At 37.9% G+C, this 19165-nt stretch overlaps 1 protein-coding gene across 1 annotated transcript; it reads left to right on the top strand.

Moving 5' to 3' along the window:
- The first annotated feature begins 10061 nt into the window (after window positions 1-10061).
- LOC116333111 lies at window positions 10062-15331 on the top strand. The gene is made up of 7 exons (XM_039607969.1): window positions 10062-10118; window positions 10835-12761; window positions 12850-13016; window positions 13098-13321; window positions 13571-13700; window positions 13772-13869; window positions 14001-15331. Exons 2-7 carry the CDS (start codon window positions 10847-10849, stop codon window positions 14248-14250), a joined length of 2784 nt encoding a protein of 927 aa, XP_039463903.1. The 5' UTR covers window positions 10062-10118; window positions 10835-10846; the 3' UTR covers window positions 14251-15331.
- Window positions 15332-19165: the final 3834 nt, after the last annotated feature.

The following is a 19165-nucleotide window of genomic DNA, read 5'->3' as shown; positions in this document are numbered from 1 at the left end:
TGGATTTCATTCACTATAGGTTAGTTTTATTTTCGTTCTGATGTTCCAGCATCAGTCACACAGGAACAGCTGCTTCTTCCTCCCAGTCTCCGTCCCCATCATCACTATTTAAAAATAGAGAGAAGAAGATGATCACCTTGAGCAGTCACACCCGCCCTCTCAGCCACACCTCGGCACCGCCCTGAGAGCTCACTGTAACACCCTCTGCTGCAGCAGGCCGGAGACCACACCCCGCCACATAGATCATATCACTACTGTGAGATAAAAGTGAAAGAGCAGCTCACAGATCAGTGGGAAGTCACATCAGGAGAACATTAAGTATTTGTAGCATGTGATTCCCTTGTGTTTTCAGTCTGTGAAACAGCTGTTTGTCCCTTCACCAGGCAGGTAAGATCAGCAAAACTGCACCATAGGATGGTTTATACGTAAGATTTTTTAAAATATATTATTAACATAACAAGAGGAAACATAGATTTGATTCTTTATTTATTCATTTCTTTTATTTTCTTTCATTTTCTCTTAAGCTCAAAGGCTGTTTTTATTTCCACAGTGATGGCAGCAGCAGCGTTCAGGAGCAGAGGACTGGCTGGTGTCAGAAACACCAACGTTTTAATCCTCATCTTTCTGCTGTCCCTGGTTTATGTCACAAATTCACTGATGAAAGTAAGAACAAAGTCACTGCTGAATTAACTGTTGCTGAAGGTACTTCTATGAAACATTTATTTGCAAATGTAAAACTACAGTCACTATGTAACTCATTATAAGCATATCAGAGTTTAAATGGACGCATCCTGTTTTTGTAAATTTAAAAAAATTCTGAAAAGTTTCTTAGAACAACTTAGGAAATCAGAAAAAGCAAAAGCAGCCAGAAGGAAGGCGGGTCAGTCAGTTTCATCTCTATTGCATGTTATCAGTCAAATTTGGTCATGTAGGAAACAACAAATGCGTATGAGTCATGTCAGTGCACACTAAGAGAACTGCAACTCAGTCTGACTGTAGAAGTAAGTTTGACTTATATCCCCATTAAGTTATTCATATGTAACTTTATTAAATTAATTTGGTACATGTTGTGGTAAACAGAGAATGTCTTTTGCTTTTCTGATATTGACCAATAATTCATTAATGTTCGATTATATTTTTAAACATTATACATGTGTATGTAATTTGTATGTAACTGTATCATGTGAAGATTTCTCTTGCGCCTCTTCGTCAAGCCCTAAAGTTAAAATAAATCAGAGCTGATGCTTCTTGTACAAACTGTAGCATCCTCCCCGCCCACTTACAATGGAGACGATGACTGTCTTTCTTTGCTTCCTAACTTTTCTTGAATTGTTCTTGAAATTAAAAATTCTGAAGTTTATGGATTTTATAAAATATAAAACTGCAAAAATTATGTACAAAGCCAGACACAGTACCAGGAAATGTACAGAGGATGAATTGAGGGAAAATTAAATATGAAGACCAATGTTCCTCTAATTTTTCATGTGTCTGAGCGAACACACAAACTCCCTGAGCGATCCCTTGGACCACTGTGAGCGACATCAGACGTGTGCACTGTGGTCACGCCAGCATCTAATCCATCCAAGTTACATGGTTTATTACAATAATCAAATTACAGCATTTACATTTATGTTAGACTACTTTTAATTAACTGCTTTAGCCCACTTACAATGAAAATTTAAAAATCTTGTTCATGACCTGTGTAGTATGTTAACACTATTGGAAGTAAAAATAACTTTAACTCCAATTTTGAAAACACAACTTTTTTTTTTTTTTTCATAAAGCTCTGACTTGTATTATGAGTCTGAGTCTGTGGTCTGGGAGAGTCCTGTAACTCTCTGTCTGCAAAATACAGTATATAATGACCAATGCTGGGCAATTAATTATATAGTTACCACTTCAAAAAGTAACTCAGTTTGGCAAACAACAAAGTTTTTGCAGCTTTTTTTTTTTAATGCAGCCAAGGCGTTTTTAAATAAACATTTCAAACTATTTACAGAACAATCAGCTGTTCTGCATCAAATCTGATGCCACACAAATTATTTGTGCCACTCCAAAAAAATAATTTCTGTCCACTATGAGATAAAGGAGAACAACAGCCTGATACCTGCAGGCCTGACAACAGGAGATGTATCACTCCTGTAACACCTGTAACATTCAGCAATTCCCTCATTGTTCTGACACACCAACAAAACTATTGACTACACTACACACTAACTACACACTAACTACACAAGATTTGCGCTAAACGCCTCAAATCTCTCACATCTCAGAAACACCGTCACTCCTAAAACTTCCCCGTTTCTTAACAACTAGATGCCACGTTGCCATATCATTTTTTGATTGGTCGACAGGGTACTTTTTTCGACCAATAGGAAAGGGTGGGGGGTTTTTGGTGTTGCGTTTGCTCACAGGCGGAGAGTGCTTTCCAGCGTTTTCCTTATAAAACGCCGTTTTTACCGTTTCTTCCCGCAGTAAATATAAACAACGATAGTATTCAGGAAGAAAACCAAACATTGCATATATTTTTATCATAACTCTGATTTTACGTGGCCTATCAACACAATTTAAAAACTGGTATAAAGTCCACACTTTTTCCGTCAATTGTTCCGTCTGTCCTGCTCACATCTCCAGTGGTTGTACACGTTGTCATTAATGTGGCTTCACTGCACATCAGCCACGCCGCTTTGCTAGCTAAAACACCGGTGTCGGCACATAAGGACGCTGTCATAGCCTGTCAACGACGTTGATTGGCTGTGTATATACGAATGTGAATCGCATTATTGGCTGCACTATAGGATAAGGTGGCATCGTTCTAATCCCATACAGGAGCAGCCAGTCACTTACTGACTAACACTGCAAAACAGAATTCTTAAAGTTTTAATTTTAATTTCAATTCAGGTTAGATTTTTTTTGTGCGCAACGCAGATTTTCTGTGCGCAGAGACCGTGCCAGCAGTGCGTAATTTCGCACGTGCGCAGCTTAGAGGGAACATTGATGAAGACTCTTAAAGCACGGACAAGGGTTAAAACCTTTTGTTTTACCATTTGTGAGGTAAAACTGTGGAACAGTTTTCCTGTGGACCTACAGCAATGTTCAAGCATTAGTCAGTTCACAAAGATGTTTCAAAAACTGCTTTTGGAAGAAAATGAAAGTAATAAAGTTGTAGACTTTTAGTCAAGACCGCCTAAACCAAGACCAAGACAATACCAAGATTAGAGGGTATCGAGACCAAGACAAGACAAGACCGAGACCAAGACAGAGACAAAAAGGTCTTTAAACTGCAGCCAGATGCTGCTTTGTTTATAGGTGCCAACCATCCCGTAAAAAACGGAATCGTCTCGTATTCAGAGAAAACATTATGCGTTTCGTATTGAGGTGAAAAGGAACGTGATTTGTCCCGTACTTCAGCTACAATGAAAAAGATACAAAGCTGGAGTTATTCTGTCTTTATGCTGTCAGCTGCCTCTTCTTCTCTCATTCTCTCCCCCTCTCCCTCCCGTTTCTACTTCAATCATGAAACTGATCAATGATCAGCTGATCGGCTTTTCTCTCTTGTTTGTTTATCGCCCACCTCGCGCCAGAAAGAGGAAACCAGTGGATGTCGCGCTAAACAACAGCAGCACGTTTAAACATGATCAGCTGTTGTTAGAATTTATTTAATATTAATTTCTATCAGCTGATGTTTGCTGGAGCCACAGCTGTAAAGCTGCTGGTCATGATGGTTTGTATATCTGGTGAGAGGAAAATATGAAGATGAAACCAGGAGATGTCCTTACTGAATCATCAGAGCTGAACAGGTGATGGAGAAACAGGTTTACCTTTTAGGTGACATGGATTAGTTGAAGGGAAGTTATGAACTGTTTCTGGCTACGTCCACACGTACCCGGGTATTTTTGAAAACGCAGATTTTTGTATGCGTTTGCACCTTTCGTCCACACGTAAACGGCGTTTTCGGTCACTTAAAACGGAGATTTTTAAAAACGCCTGCCAGGGTGGATATTTTCGAAAACTCCGTTTTTGCATTTACGTATGGACGAGGAAAACGGAGAAAACGCAGTCAAAGGTGTGCGCCTTTTTTGACGTCACACTGTGCGCCACGTTATTGTTTCGGTGAAATGAATTTCTACAATACTATTACTGTTAATTGTACTCTCTGCAGTGTTTAAATGCTTACATATACACACACAGTCCCTCCACACATAGGACTCGGTTCTGCTTCTATGCCCCATCTTTGTTTACTATTTCCTACCGAGGCTTCTAGACTTCTGATTGGCCAACATTTCTACACGATTAGGAATATATCGCCACCTGTTGCTTTGGCATGTTCCTAGCAGCGTTTTCCTTCATTTCTGCGTTTACGTGTGGACGGGATTATTTTTTAAAACGAAAACGGAAAATCTCCGTTTTCAAAAATACCCGTGTACGTGTGGACGTAGCCTCTGAGAGACAAATAACACCAGGATCCTTTTCTAGTAGCTGACAGACGGTAACTGTGCAGGGGCGGGTCTACCAAAGTGTTGCCAGGGGGGCCAGGTAGGGCATTAACAGGGAAAGGGGGGCACAAAGAAATACTTTTCTTTCTTATTCTCATTTAAAATGTCTCGCTTTTAAAAAATAATTATCTGAGTCAACAAACGATTGATAGATTGATGCATATATACCATCAAAACAGTGCACATCATTGTCACAACAGTGTTTGTTTTCATTCAAAGGCTTTATGATTTTTCCTATAATGGTGGGCCGGTCAGTCAAAATGCCCGGGCCGATTTTTTGTCCCAGTCCAGCCCTGTATGCAGCTCATCTGCAGTCTGGTGTTACCTACATCTTCCTATTCAGAAGGCAGAATTTCCGAGTTCTGAGTACAATCGAAAGCACCACGACTGCAGTTCTTGTGTTGGATGTAAAAAGCGCACATGACGCTGTGACATAGGCTAGAATCATGACGGCAGTCGACGATGGTCCAGGCGTGGGATTTCTCTCGTGGAAATGTGCACATTATTTTTTCCTTTCTATTGGTAGGTGGCACAGTGCACTTGTGGCAAGTAAGCAAGCTAGAAGACTGGCAATCTTGCTGGGTATCCAGTTACGGAAGCAACACATTAACAAGAGAGTAAAACCAAAGTTACTTTCCCTAGTAACTAGTTACTTTGAAAGTAACGAGTAACTTGAAGTAACTGCGTTACTTTTGATAGAAGTAACTAGTAATGTAACTAAGTTACTAATTTAAAGTAACTTACCCAACACTGTTGTTATGACATAAAATGACAAATCATGTTTTTTCTACTTCAAGCTCTTCCCTTGAGCTTTTAGGTTGACACTTCATAATATTCATTTTTATTAGTGTTTAATAAGTGCAAAGTTTGGATTACTTATTTGAGTCGATTCCTTTAATTAAAAATTAAAATTAAAATCCAAGCTGATAAAAAGCTATAATGAATATATTCTGATGGCACTTGGCCCAGACAATATTACCCTAGTTTTTAATGATTAACAAATATCAATCTTGTTTTTGTAATAGAGGCGTCAGTACTGATAACTGAGTCTGTTCTCTGGTGAAATGATAACTAGTGCAGTCAGGTTGAAATTGTGAATTACTGTATTTTAGCAACTAAACAGGGGTGTGCAGATCTGCAAAAGTTTCTTTATCAACAGCTGGTCATTTTCCACTGTTACTTTTAGGCTACGTTCACACTGCAGGCAAAAGCGCATCAAATCCGATTTTTTTGACCCTGCGACCCATATCCGATCATGGTATGACAGTGTGAACGGCACAAATCCGATATTTTCAAATCCGATCTGGGTCACTTTCGTATGCAGTGGCGGTCCTAGCCTGTTTGGCGCCCTGGGCGAACACTCCCTCTGGCGCCGCGCCCCCCCCACACACACACACACACACAAAACATGTTAAGGATTGTACATTAACACAAAACTGTTGTCCACACACACATATGAAGAGAGAGAGAGTATGCATAGTATGCAAACGGCTACCAAACAGCCATCATAATTCGTCATACAATGAGAACAGGACAAATCAACAATTGACAATGACTAATTAATATTAAAATCTGTAACATAATGTATTGTTTGGAGTTTAGTCTGTTACTGTTACTATTTTTACCATTTCTTCTTGGGGCAACTGCAACCCACATTATTTCCTTAGGGATTAATAAAGTATTCTGATTCTTATTGTTTCAGGATGACCTGCCATTATCCAATGACACATCTGTTTACCTGTATCATTTGTTCGTTTCTTCTCTTCTTCTTTTCTCTTTTTTCTAAACTGAGCACCTGATGGCTTTGAACTTTTCTTGTCCATCTTCCATTGGTTTTAATTTTGCACTCCAGTATGAACAGCCATCCCTCAACCAGAGGATCACCACAACATAACCTAATAGACCTACATCTTAGTTCACAGATTAACTTTGTCTAACGCTAATATTTATTATAGATGTGAGTGAAGTATAGTACTTCAACCCACTAATCAATTCAAGGGGTTTGTTTTAAAATATAATGGAACAGAAAAACACAATGCGCATGTGCAAATAACAGTAGCCAGCTGCTGCCACAAGATGGCGGCGAAGTAAAGGTTGGCTGCAAAGCTTTATGACAGAAGCTGTTTGATAAGAAAGCAGAGAGAGATTGGTTTACTTTGGGACATTTTGGTCAATGTGTATTATTATTATTATTTTCCTCCAGGCTTTCTGAAGCTCTTTCAAAGTTTTCTTTTCAGTCTTTTTTCAATCCAGTCCTTGTACCAAAAAGTTATCTCATGAAACTGGATGAATGGAGGACAAAAGAAGATGTTTCAGACCTAAACCCCCACTATCTACACCAGCTGAATAGCATCTGAAAGTCAGGTCTTTAAGAAACAGACAGAAGTCCAGCAAAGTCTCCACACAGGACCTGAGAGATGCATCTGAACCATCAGCTGATTCATCTACTTTTCACTGAATCAGAAATGATCTCACTGCAAGGGCGGCTGTCAACAGTAAAGGTGATCATGCTAATTATTGACTTTGAAGCTCCTTAGAATTGCAAACATTCATTATATGCTGTATTTCTGTGTTTTAATAAATCAATTACACCTGGCTAAAGACTTTTGCACAGTACTGCATATATGATGTGATCCTGTCATCCTTCTGTAAACTGGTTTAAATAACAGAAAGAAAGAGGACTTCCCTTCAAAATCATCAATTTACATTCAGTTTACAGGAGAACTAAGTGATGTTTTTTAAGCACTTGCTGTCAGCAAGTGCTGGGTGTCTGGGGGGGCTTGGACCTCTTTCCTATGGGGCGGGGCTCTTCCAGGGGGCGGGTCTTGGAGGATTTTTCTACCAGCTATTTTTGTGCAAAGTTAATTGAACCTTGTGTTATATTAATGTATTATTAAAGTAGCATTAATACATGAGAATATAAACTTTACTTCTTTAAATTTTAATTCTAATAAATATACTCAGCTTGAATCAGTTTGGTAGAACATGAGCAGAGAAAAAGAAGACAATTTAAAAATATCTCTACATTGTAGAGAGCGACTCTAAACAGAAAATGAGTAAGGAACGGGTTAAAGTAGGATTCAGCAGGTGGGGGAACTCTAAACTTCCAGCAGATTTTCTTTGTGTACAGGCTGTGATCAGCTGATCTGGGCTGCTGGTGCTTTGAGGTTTACTGTAAGCAGGTGTTTTATGAGTTATCCTGGCTGATTTCCATCATCTACACTGACAGCACACTGTTTATCTTGTGTTTATACTAAACACTATAATCGGTATTCAGTGAATAAATCTAAGCATCGTCAGCTTCACTTCAAAATCATCTCAGCTGCACTTGATGTGACCCAACTCTCACCATGAGCACCACAGCCACTGTGCACCAGTCACACACACTGCTTTATTTTAAACTACGAGCTGCAAGCCAGTTTATCCTGTACTGAACTGTAGATTATTTTCATGGAACCTTTATAGTTGGTCTAGCTTAGTTTGTTTTGCAGCACTTTTCAATACATAGAAAGATGTAATGTCACATGTACAGATCCAATATGTGATTTTAAAACGTGAGGACTTACATTTCATCTTTAAATTTCCAGTTTATCAAATCCCACTCAGCAGTCCTTACCTATAAATCTAACCTCTCTCCTTCCTCTGCTCTCCTGTCTTTCTTATCTTTCTCCGAGTCTTTCTCTGAGTGAAAAACAGCAGCTGGACCGTTCACTAGCAGCACACTGCACACAAAGATTGTGTTTGCTGATGTTTGTTGAGCTGATGGAAATTTTACGCTCTGTACACCTGTTCTAAGGATATTTGGGTAAGGTCATCTATGAATGCTGTTATAATTACATGAAATTAAAAATGTTGAGTTCCATGTTAAAATGTAAAATAATAATGTTTTAAGTTCTTTGAAAAACTCTGGAATTCCTTTTAAAAGTAATACAATATGTTAAATAGGTTTAAAAGAGCATTTGAATTATATATGGTTCATTTTTACAAGTATTTTGTTTTACTGTGACGAGGGAAGTGAATGTGTTTGTGATCAGTAGCTGGATTGATAGAAGTTGCGACGGAAAGTACAAGAAGCTTGTGTAGGTGTGTATGTATGAAAGACCGTCTGTTCGACAGTCTTTGTTGATGCGCATATTTTGTGGAGTGACTGTGAGGAGCTGGGGACATTTCTGCTCCAAACCACCGTTCAGCTTCTCACTTTTGTTTTAGAGCCCGCGCCATCTTGGACATCTCTGCTGATCACTCTGCATTCCTTCACACATAACTGTTTATGTAGAGAAAACATGTCCTCCACCCTTTGGAAACATGTGAATACAGAGCCGATAGAAGCAGTATAAAAACATGACATTGAAAAGACATCCACAACGACCACACTTGGACTATAAATAGCCTGTACACGGAGGTCCTCTGGATGTCAACATTAGACGTTCTGTAGACACAGTGAACCAAAACTGTACGTCCAAAAATGAAATATAAAAGATGTCACCCGAATGTCACTGATCGTAGTGGGTACTAACAAATGACTGTAGAAAAATGCTTCAGTGTGAATGTTATCAAACATTTTTTTGTATGATCATGGTTCACACTTGAATGTTACTCTAATGATATAGGCCTACGCTAAGATTAATCAGTTAATTATCAATAAATGTATGAAAATGTGATTGTGAATTGTGTTTTATCATGTGTTAATCATTGGAGTTGTCAATGGGTTTATGATACAGTATCGGTTAAAACTGAGAAATAAAACATGAATCACTTTTTTAAGGGAAACTACAATAGAATGTGAATAAATAGCATAAAATAGAATAGTCTTTTATTCTCTGTATTGTCACATATACAATGAAACTGTGTTGTTGTTGTTGGGTTTTTTTGTTGTTGTTTTTTAAATAAAAGAATTGAAGTAATATTTATTAAACAAAGAATATGTCAGTGTGAGCTATATGAGGGCAAGAATTGGACCAAAAGTGCAGGAAAGCGGAAAACTCAAAAACAGCTTTATTGCTAAGCTTCTAAAGAAGTAAAAGCAGGTTTAGGAGCAACAACCCCCAAAATAACTCTTCTCAGATAACACACAAAAAATGAACACAGCTGAGTGAAAGAACACAACAAAGGCAAGAGAAGATTGAGACAATATATAAGACACACAAACAGGTGAGAGGACAGTTGAAACTAAAATAAAGAAACAGGGAAAGTAGAATTAAACACAAAGCACACGAGACATGAGACTTTCAGAATAACACAGGAAATAACTAAGACTGAAACCTGGATTAAGACACACAAACTTGAAACAGACAAGAGAAACAAGAGGAAAAGGAACAGAACGGAAACATAAAAGGAAGAGACAAATCTAACAACTAAAGTAAGCAGAGAACAAAAGGCACAGAATACAGGATCATAATAAGCAAAATCTTCATATTTGATAATACCGCTGTAAGGAATGAATCATTAACCTGCAGGCTAGATTGGCAGCAGCAGTACAATAACATCTTGTATCCTCACATACACTCAACCCCTCCCACTCTCTGTCTAACAGGTTTGCTGTATGTATTGTATAAATGGGAGGAGCCAGAAGATACCTGAGACCTTGACCTAAATGTAACAGCCGTACTTTACGTCGACGCTGTAAGTTCATTTCCTTACAATCCTCTGATTGTTGTTTAAGTTGGGTTTTTTTTAGCCTTATTGAGAAAAGACTGAAAAAACTGGGAGAGAGAGCAGGGGGCAGACAGGCAGTAAAAGACATTGGGGTGGATTTGTTTCCGGGCTCTGCTATAGCCTTACAGCATGTGGGTCACATGCTCAGTCAAGTCGACTGTACCGGTGCCAATAACAAGGGCTTCATATATATATATATATATGTATGGTAAAATAATCTCTGCTTGCTTAAGAAAAGCACTTAGCTAACATGGAGTGTTGGGTTGTAATTTGATCCCGTTTGCAATGTTTGGGTTGGGTTATGTTTGTTCACCTTGTTCAACAAGGAAGTTCAAGTTTAAGTGGTATGGCAACCCTTGTCTAAGATATCGTTGTTAAGAATATACTTCAGTATCTTAGGAATTTTGCAATTAAGAACCCGTGTAAATTGTCTCCCAATACATATGCACTACTTTATAACGTAATATAACATTACATAGTCTGCTGCCCTCATGACCCAGCCCCATATAAGCGGAAGAATATGGATGGAGAATATTACGTTTATTATTTGTGTCCAAATCTGTTGCTGTCTATTCCAAGTTGATATTTTTGCGCAGAATTTTGTTTAGGTTTCTGAAACAAAGTTTAAAGCAGAACCAAATTCAGTATCACTTTGCTAATATTAATTCTTTTCTCTTCCACAGGCAAGCAAAGAAATGAATTTTCCAGTGGCACAGTTTCAACTAACACTCCCCCAACCAACAGACACACATCCTGTAGTACAGTGTATATTTAACAATAACTGCAAAAAGCTCAAGAAATTACTGAGGGGCAATGAGATTAATGGACTTTACCCTTCTAGAGATTGCAAGCAATGCATAACACCGTTGATTGCTGCTGTTGTAAAACACAACAGAGATATATGTACTTATCTTTTGAAACAGGGTGCAGACCCAAATATACCTTCTGAATATGGCTGGACACCTTTGCATTATGTCTCACTCTCCAAAGCTCCACTTTTTTTTGTGGATGAATTTCTAAAAGCAAACGCTGATCCAAATGGATGCCATGCTTTCACACCACTGCTTACTGCTGCCAACAATGACAGAGAAGATGTTGTAAACGTGCTCCTCTCTGCTGGTGCACTGGTAACACTCTTACCTATAAATCATCCTGAGCATTCTGTTCAAAACAAAAGATTATCTGAGATGATTCATAAAATTGCATCCAAAGGAAATGAATTCTGTTCCAAAATCAGACATTTTTTGGATGCTACAATAGCTATTTCTGAAAAAACACCTGAAGAAGTGTTCAGAAATTTCAACAGTCACATGCTGTTGGAAAATCCTCAGAGCCATCTAACCATGATTGAACTTCTCTTTACTGTTACAGGGCCAGATGCAGATAAATACTGCCAGACTTGCATTAAATGGCTAAAGGAAACTGAGAATGTGAATATTTACATTGCAGGTGCAGCCAGTCGCTTTCCAAACATCCCTAAGCCACAAGTAAAGATGGCAGTTCAAAGTTTAAATGCAGTTTTCTGTACAATGGATGACATAACAAATGAGCATGCAGTAGCTATAGTTCCACAACTACTGAAACAGCTTGACTCACAGGACAGTGGTGTTTGTGAATCAGTGCTACAAACACTGTATGTGATAACACAGAAAACAAAAGGCACAAAGGACTGGGACTTAGACTTTTTCAAGAAGTTATGCAGAACAGTTGCCCCTTTTGTAAATGAGAAGCGCCCGACTAACATCAGGGTCTACACATACGGTATATTGGCAAACCTACGGTTAATCGAACAGGCAGCTAACATCTTTACATCAGTGGGTGTAACTTCAGTGCCTGAGGACATACTGACATCAGCTGATATGAAAATGAATGACAAGCTGAAAGAAGTGCTGAGAAATCTGAAAAGTTACCTGAGCAAACAGAACTCAGAATGTGAGGGAAATGGAGCGTCGTCTGTATCCAAGAAGAAAAAGAAGAAAAAGAAGAAGAAAAAGACAGAAAAGCTAGAAGATCTAAATGATGAAGTTTCCACTGCAGCAACTGATCCAACAACAAAAGTTCCCGTTGTAGAATCAACTTCAAATGTAAAGCCTTTTGAATACAGCATCATTGAAAAAGCAGAAAAACAAAAATGGCTTCCAATCAGCAACAGGTGGAAGGACAAACTGGAGAAACTTGTTGGCTCAGATGACAGTAAAATATCCAGAATCAGAAGCATTATTTATGTGAATGATGCAGAATTCAGAATAGCGAAGGGAAGCGATGGTACTGAAGTCTTCTTGGGGCTGAGAGAGGACGGCACAGAAGTTGCCATCAAGAGAATGTCTAAGAGCAACTATGACGAGCTGAAGAACGAAGAAGTAATTCTACGACATCCAGAACTCGATCATCCTTATATCGTACGATATGTTGATGCTGCAGAGGACGAGAACTTTGGATATCTTTGTTTGCAACTTTGTGAATACACCTTGGAAGAATATATCAAGAATGACCATGACCCACTGATGTTAAAGAAACTTGTCAAACAAGTTCTTGAAAGTCTAAAGGTGCTTCACTGTCAAAATCCTAAAATTCTTCACCGAGATCTCAAACCCCAGAATGTTCTGATTGGTAAGACATGTTTAAAATTGAGGGAAATAACAACATTTTAATCAATATTTACCACTTAGGATTTTATTTCACATGATTCTTCTTGCAGATGTTACTGGGAGGGCAAGATTAGCTGATTTTGGCATAAGCAGACGCTTACTCAAAGGCCAAACAACTTTACGTACACGCAGTGCAGGAACCAAATGCTGGATGGCCCGAGAGACTTTAGCAGAAGAAGAATCTGTCATATCATACAAGTCAAGCACTGACATCCAGGTAAAGTCTGAACACAAACTTGATTAACTGAAAAATGGCTTGGTAAACATACCTAAACTGATAATATGTGTTGTTATTAAGGTGGCAGGGATGCTGGTCTATTATATCCTCTCTGGAGGCCACCATCCATTTGGTGATATATCCTTTAAATGTGAGTCCAACATTCACAAAGGGAAGTACAGTTTGGATCATGTTCAAGATGAGGTGGCAAAGGATCTCATCGAGTGGATGATCAAGAAAGAGCCAAAGGACAGACCCAAAGTAGAAGAATGCTTAAACCATCCCTTCTTCTGGAGTTCTGAAAAGTGAGGGAATGATTGACAATTAATAAAAAACATTTTTTTATGATTCTTGATTTCTGCCTGTCAAAGAGGGATACAGATGTTCATGTTCAAAGTGAGCCACACTTGATCATCCCGGATCAACCTAGTTAAGCATTAATGCTAAATTGTTCTGCTAATGCTAAATCCTTCTATTACACACTTCTCCTTAAAATTTTAAATGCTCAATGCTGCTTTTTGTATTTAAAGCATTTTTAATAATTTCCTTTCCAGGAAAACTGAATACTTGAGAAAGATCGGTAACAGGGACGACGTCGCAAACTATCGAAAAGCTGAACAGGAGCTGATTGATTCTCTAAAACAATGTGCTGTGGACGGATCCTTTAAGCAGTGGAAAAATAAGGTGACTGTAACATCAAATATCAAATGTCTATATTCCTAAAATCCACTTCAAAACCAATGTTTTTGTTGCAGTTTCCACAAGAGCTGGTTCAGAAATTGGAAGGTAAAAAGCCCTACACGGAAAACACGTTGGGATTACTGCGCTTTATACGCAATCTCCATGAGCATTAGTGAGTTAAACTAATTAAACTAGTTAAACTAATTGACAGACATCTGTCTGTCTGTCTGTCTCTCAATCTATCTATCTAGAACTTTGCTTGTCTTATTTACCATACAGTAATAAAACCTTCTTTGTTCACAGTGCCAAGGAAGCAGCCCAAATTGATGTTCTGGCATGGTTTCCTGATCTCTTTGGGAGTATTTACACATTTGCAAAGAACCAAGGCTGGAATTTAGAGACACCATTAAAGGAAATGTTTCAAAGAGAAGACAGAGAGGATATTAGCACAGTTTTGATGATGCCATCTAAAAGCACGGAGGAGTCCCTGGGTGTCCCCGTTCAAGAGTCTCAACCCAGTGAAGTGAAAGTTGTCAGCAGCCATAAAAAATAAAATAATAACTGCTAGTAGTAGCAGAGATGTCATGTAGGTGTGCCTCCTGCTGCTCTGTTATTTCCCAAAGGATCACCACAGAAGACACTGATCTGCTGTGGTGATCCACATGTTAGCACATAGTTGTCCTTCCTTACACAACACTCCATTTTACCAGCAGTAACATTGCAGTATCTTCAAGCTAGGTCTGCTCCTTAATGGAGCCACTACCAAGACCCTTAGACTGAACCAGCTAAATGGATTTTAGACACAATGTATGATTTATACTTGTGTGAAATAAGTGCCTGATGTTTTGAAAAAGTAACTATTGATTTTTAAAAGTATGAGAGAAATAGATTAGAATTACAATTGTTTGAGTCTCTTTACTCTATTATTTTATTTTTCTTATTTTTGCGAGGGTGTGTACTGTATTTATACACAATTACACTGCTTTTGTTTTTCTGTTTTTTTGTGGTTGTAGTTGCTTATTGCTACATTTATTTGTACTCAGTTTTTTTTCTACAGTAGTACAACATTATATTTTTATTCAGTTAATCTTCAGGTTTAATTCTACGTTATATGGGAGGTATGAGGAACAGAAATAGAGACATTTTGTTTGTCTTCAACAAATACAAAAGTTAAAAAAAATCTGTTTTTTTTTTCACAATTATAGTTTTAAAGACTTCCATTTCTGATCGTGGCCTTTCACAGACTGTAAACAGAATAAATACGTTGGACATGCATTTTGCTTTGTGGAAATCACCTCGGGCCTATGACAGATTCAAACTGTACAAACATGTATGTCACATAGAAATTGAGCAAATCTTTGTACTTAATATTAAGAACCACAAGTGGATTTAGCAAATATTAAGATTTTGAGATTTAAACCATGCAGGGTTTATTTTCTAGTGAATGGTATTGTAAATTTGCAAAACATATACATTACACATATTTAAGAAACATGATTTCTTATTTTGTTTCTCATCATGTTTTCTAAAGCAAAATACAAAGTAAACTGTAGATTGATTCTTTCTGTGTAAATAAATCTGTAAAACTGTGACTGTAGGATGTGTCCCTTCATGGTTTTTTCTTGAATGTTAAATCTTTTCACCACAATACAAAGTAAGAAGTGAGGCCTGTTTTCTTTTGTTTTTGTTATTTTGCACTTTAAAGGTCTGAGAACTAAAATATAAACTACACTTCAAATGTAATGGGTTTTTACATTTTTATTTAATTGCAATTTTTATCTTATTTTTCCATAACAGTGTGTTATAAAACATAACATATTTAATTACAGACTTTATGCCGTTATTGTAAAAGAAGATTTGTATCTATGCCCATTAGACCTTCTCCAGTATTTGTTTCATAATTAATTCTAACATCTATCATGTAAGATTTCATACAGATTTAGTGTATTGGTCACATTTTAAGGGGATTATTACTTTCTTTAATATTGTATTATAATGCTGATTTTCCCCCTCCCCATTTTTTTCTGTTTCTTTCACATCTGTTGACAAAGTTTTTATTCAGATTCAGAAGACTTTATTTATCCCCGAGGGGCAATTCAGTTACCACCATTGAAATTATTTCTTCTTGACTTTAGGAACTGTTGAATATCAACTCCTTTATAGTTTTCTTAAATTAGAAATATTTCTCAGTCACCTTACAGTCATGAGATCTCAGGCAACAGGCACATTATATAAGTACTACTTCTATTCTCCAGAAAATATGGCTGGCATTCATGAAAGTGATAAAAAAGTGAAATATGATTTAATCTATTTGGATTTATCTTTTTAAGTTAAATATTTCTGTTCTAATAGTTTTGTGGATACAAAATAATACGACAGGAGTTGAAGGAAAGTAACACATTTATTCTCATTTGGGGCGACTGAGGATGGATCAGATGAGTTTGCCACCTACCTTGTGTCCTCATACCTGGTGGTAATGGACAGCATGTTGCCTTATCAGTACTGGGGTCTTTTGTTTGATGGTTCCACAGTGCCTCCCTCTGGCCGTGATGAAGTACTACACCCCTCTGCACTTTCTATTACAGGGAATGTCTAGAAAGCACAAACCTTTAATAATCACAGCTGAGATCATAAACTGTAGTTATCCTTCCTTCCTTTCCTTCTTCCTTCCTCTTAAGCACTTAAGGGTTGCTGGAGATGGCTTGAAGACTATCCCAGCTTTCACAAGGTAAAACTCAGGGTACACACTTCACCACTCATGATCACATTTCCAATAGATGATTGTAATTCCCAAAAGAATCAACAATTAACCTAAAAAAGCAAGTTGTTGGGCTGTGAGAGGGAGCCGGAGCACCCTCAGAGAACACAACATGCAAACAGCAGCCAGCAGATTCACATGCACGACCTTCTTGCTGTGAGGCAACAGTACCAACCACTGCACCACCGTGCTGACCTTAGAGTGCAGTTGTATGGTGGAAAATGTTACTGTGGATGCTTTAGATTATATTACATACAGAAAAAAGTACTGGTTTATTATTTTAGTGGGCAAAAGAGTCAAGATTGGATCTAAAGGATGTAAATGGACAAGCACAGTGCATTTCTACTCAGTCTGAACACTCGACACAGCCTCATTCACCCAACTGCACACACATGATTAGGGGAAACTCAACGTTCAGTATCTTCATTTTTTCATCAAAAGACTTTCTCTGTATCTCTGCTCTGTTTGTTTTTGACTTGAAACACTAAATAAAAGTTTTACTGCACATCTGTCTCTATTGTTTAATCAGCAGCTGTAATACTAAACTGTCCAAAATTTAAAATTCTACATTTAGTAGATTTAGAGATATTTATTTCACCACTTTTAGTTAATGATACTTTATAAACCTATTCTGCTGTTTAACAAAGACAGTATCATCATGTTTAAAGCACTTTTCAATCTGACAGCAGCACTCAGTTCTCCTGCACATGTGTGATCTTGGAGTGAACTGAAGGTTCAGATGCATCTCTCAGGTCCTGTGTGGAGACTTTGCTGGACTTTGTCTGTCTGTTAAAGATGTGACTTTCAGATGCTATTCAGCTGGTGTAGATAGTGGGGGTTTAGGTCTAAAACATCTTCTTTTGTCCTCCATTCATCCAGTTTCATGAGATAAAGTTTTGGTACAAGGACTGGACTGAAAAAGACTGAAAAGAGAAACTTTGAAAGAATTTTAGAAGTCTGGAGGAAAAGTCAGTGCTTGTTTAATCAAATGTAATAATACACATTGATTAAATATCCCAAAGTAAAGAGATCTCTCTGTGAACCTTTAATTCGTCACCCTCTTGTGGCAGCAGCTGGCTACTGTTACTTGCACATGTGCATTGTGGTTTTTTATTACGTTATAATTTAATACAAAACCCTTTAATTAAATTAGTGAGTTGAAGTAATATATGAAATATTAGTGTTAAGTAAGTCCCAGAGTTCAGTTTATTGGACATTAGCTACATTTAATAAGAAGATATGAGATCCAAATATATGCTTATGTCAACACATGTTCATTTTGATGAAGTTTACTGAACAAATTTGAATCATCACAACAACCAAAATGTTAGCAACACATCATAAAGTTTATTATTCTAACTATGGTAACCATGTTGTCCAGAATCGTGACATTGCACCCATTTAGAATCTTACCACCACTTTGAGCCTTTGATCCTTAAACCCATAAATAGGGGTGAGAAGCAACAACTTTTAGTCTGTTATTTGCAGCATTTATGTTCGCAGCCTTCGACTGTTCGTGACACAGATTTAGAGTCTTACCACCAACGTGATCATTTGATCCTAAAACCAACAAATAACGGTGAAAAACAACGACTTTTAGTCCATTACTGGCAGCATTTCTGTTTGCAGCCCTCAACTGTTTGCCATTTAGAAACATTTGGATCCTGACTACAGACTCCAACATGTCTCAAGGTGAAGAACCAAAACGTCAAGAAGTTGACCCCGGCGCTCTTCCCTGGGATGAACCAGAAGACCCTTACCTCTCCTCTCTTCCCTGGGCTGAGCAAGTTGAATTAGAGGAGAAGCGCTTGGCAGAAATGGAGAATGAAAATCTTCTTAACAGAGAGAAGATTGTCTTATTGATGGAGGAAAATGAGAGACAGAGCGCTCAATTACAAAAAATGTCCTACCTGCTCCAAGAAAAGGAGAGTATTATTGATGAAAAACAGTGGGATATCAAAGACATGGAGGAAAGGAACCAAGAGCTCCAAGGAAAGCTGGATGAAGCTCTAGAAAAAATTAAAGAAATCCTCCAGGAGAAGAAACAACAGGACATGAGAGAAAGACAGTTGCACGATCAACTTGAAAAGATGGAGATCAAATACAGAGTGGTAAAAGCAAGGGATGATAAAAATCAGGAAACAAATAAAGAGGTTCTTCAAGAGAAAAGGCAGCAGCAGATCAAACAAAGGCGAATGGGCCGCGAGCTTAAGGACATCAAGAAACAAACTGACGAGCTGCAAGTAAAGCTTGATGAAGCTCTGCAAATAAATGAAGCGATCCTCGAAGAGAAAAACCAACAGGACATAAAGAAGCAAGACATGGAGAGGCACATGGAGGGAAAAGACAGGATGCTGCAGGCAAGGCTTAAAGAAACAATGCACAAATATGATGAGTTGCTGCAAGAGAAAAAGCAACAGGAGATGAAAGAAAAAGAATTACATTGCAAGATTCAGAACATGGAGAAAAACAATGAAGGCTTGCGAGTAAAGCTCAATGAAGCTTTGCTAAAAAATACAGAAATCCTTGAAGTGAAAGAAGAACTGGTCATAAACCAGGGAGAAATGCAATGCCAGCTCCAAGGCATGGAAGGAAAATACAGAGCACTGCAGGCAATGCATTATGAAACACGGAACAAATATGAAGAGCTGTGTCAAGAAAAGAACAACAGGACATAAAGCAGAACGAAGAAAAACTTCTTCTTGTCCAA

This window comes from Oreochromis aureus, linkage group 3 (genome assembly GCF_013358895.1).
Source record: "Oreochromis aureus strain Israel breed Guangdong linkage group 3, ZZ_aureus, whole genome shotgun sequence".
Taxonomy (NCBI): Eukaryota; Metazoa; Chordata; class Actinopteri; order Cichliformes; family Cichlidae; genus Oreochromis; species Oreochromis aureus.
This window is presented reverse-complemented; position numbering and strand designations above follow the sequence as displayed.

Excerpts from the sequence above, each read along its gene's own strand:
- LOC116333111 (XM_039607969.1), top strand. The coding sequence starts at position 10,847 with ATGAATTTTCCAGTGGCACAGTTTCAACTAACACTCCCCCAACCAACA. Across the intron at positions 13,017-13,097 it reads AGTCAAGCACTGACATCCAG|GTGGCAGGGATGCTGGTCTA; the intron begins GTAAAGTCTGAA and ends GTTGTTATTAAG. Across the intron at positions 13,870-14,000 it reads CGCAATCTCCATGAGCATTA|TGCCAAGGAAGCAGCCCAAA; the intron begins GTGAGTTAAACT and ends CTTTGTTCACAG.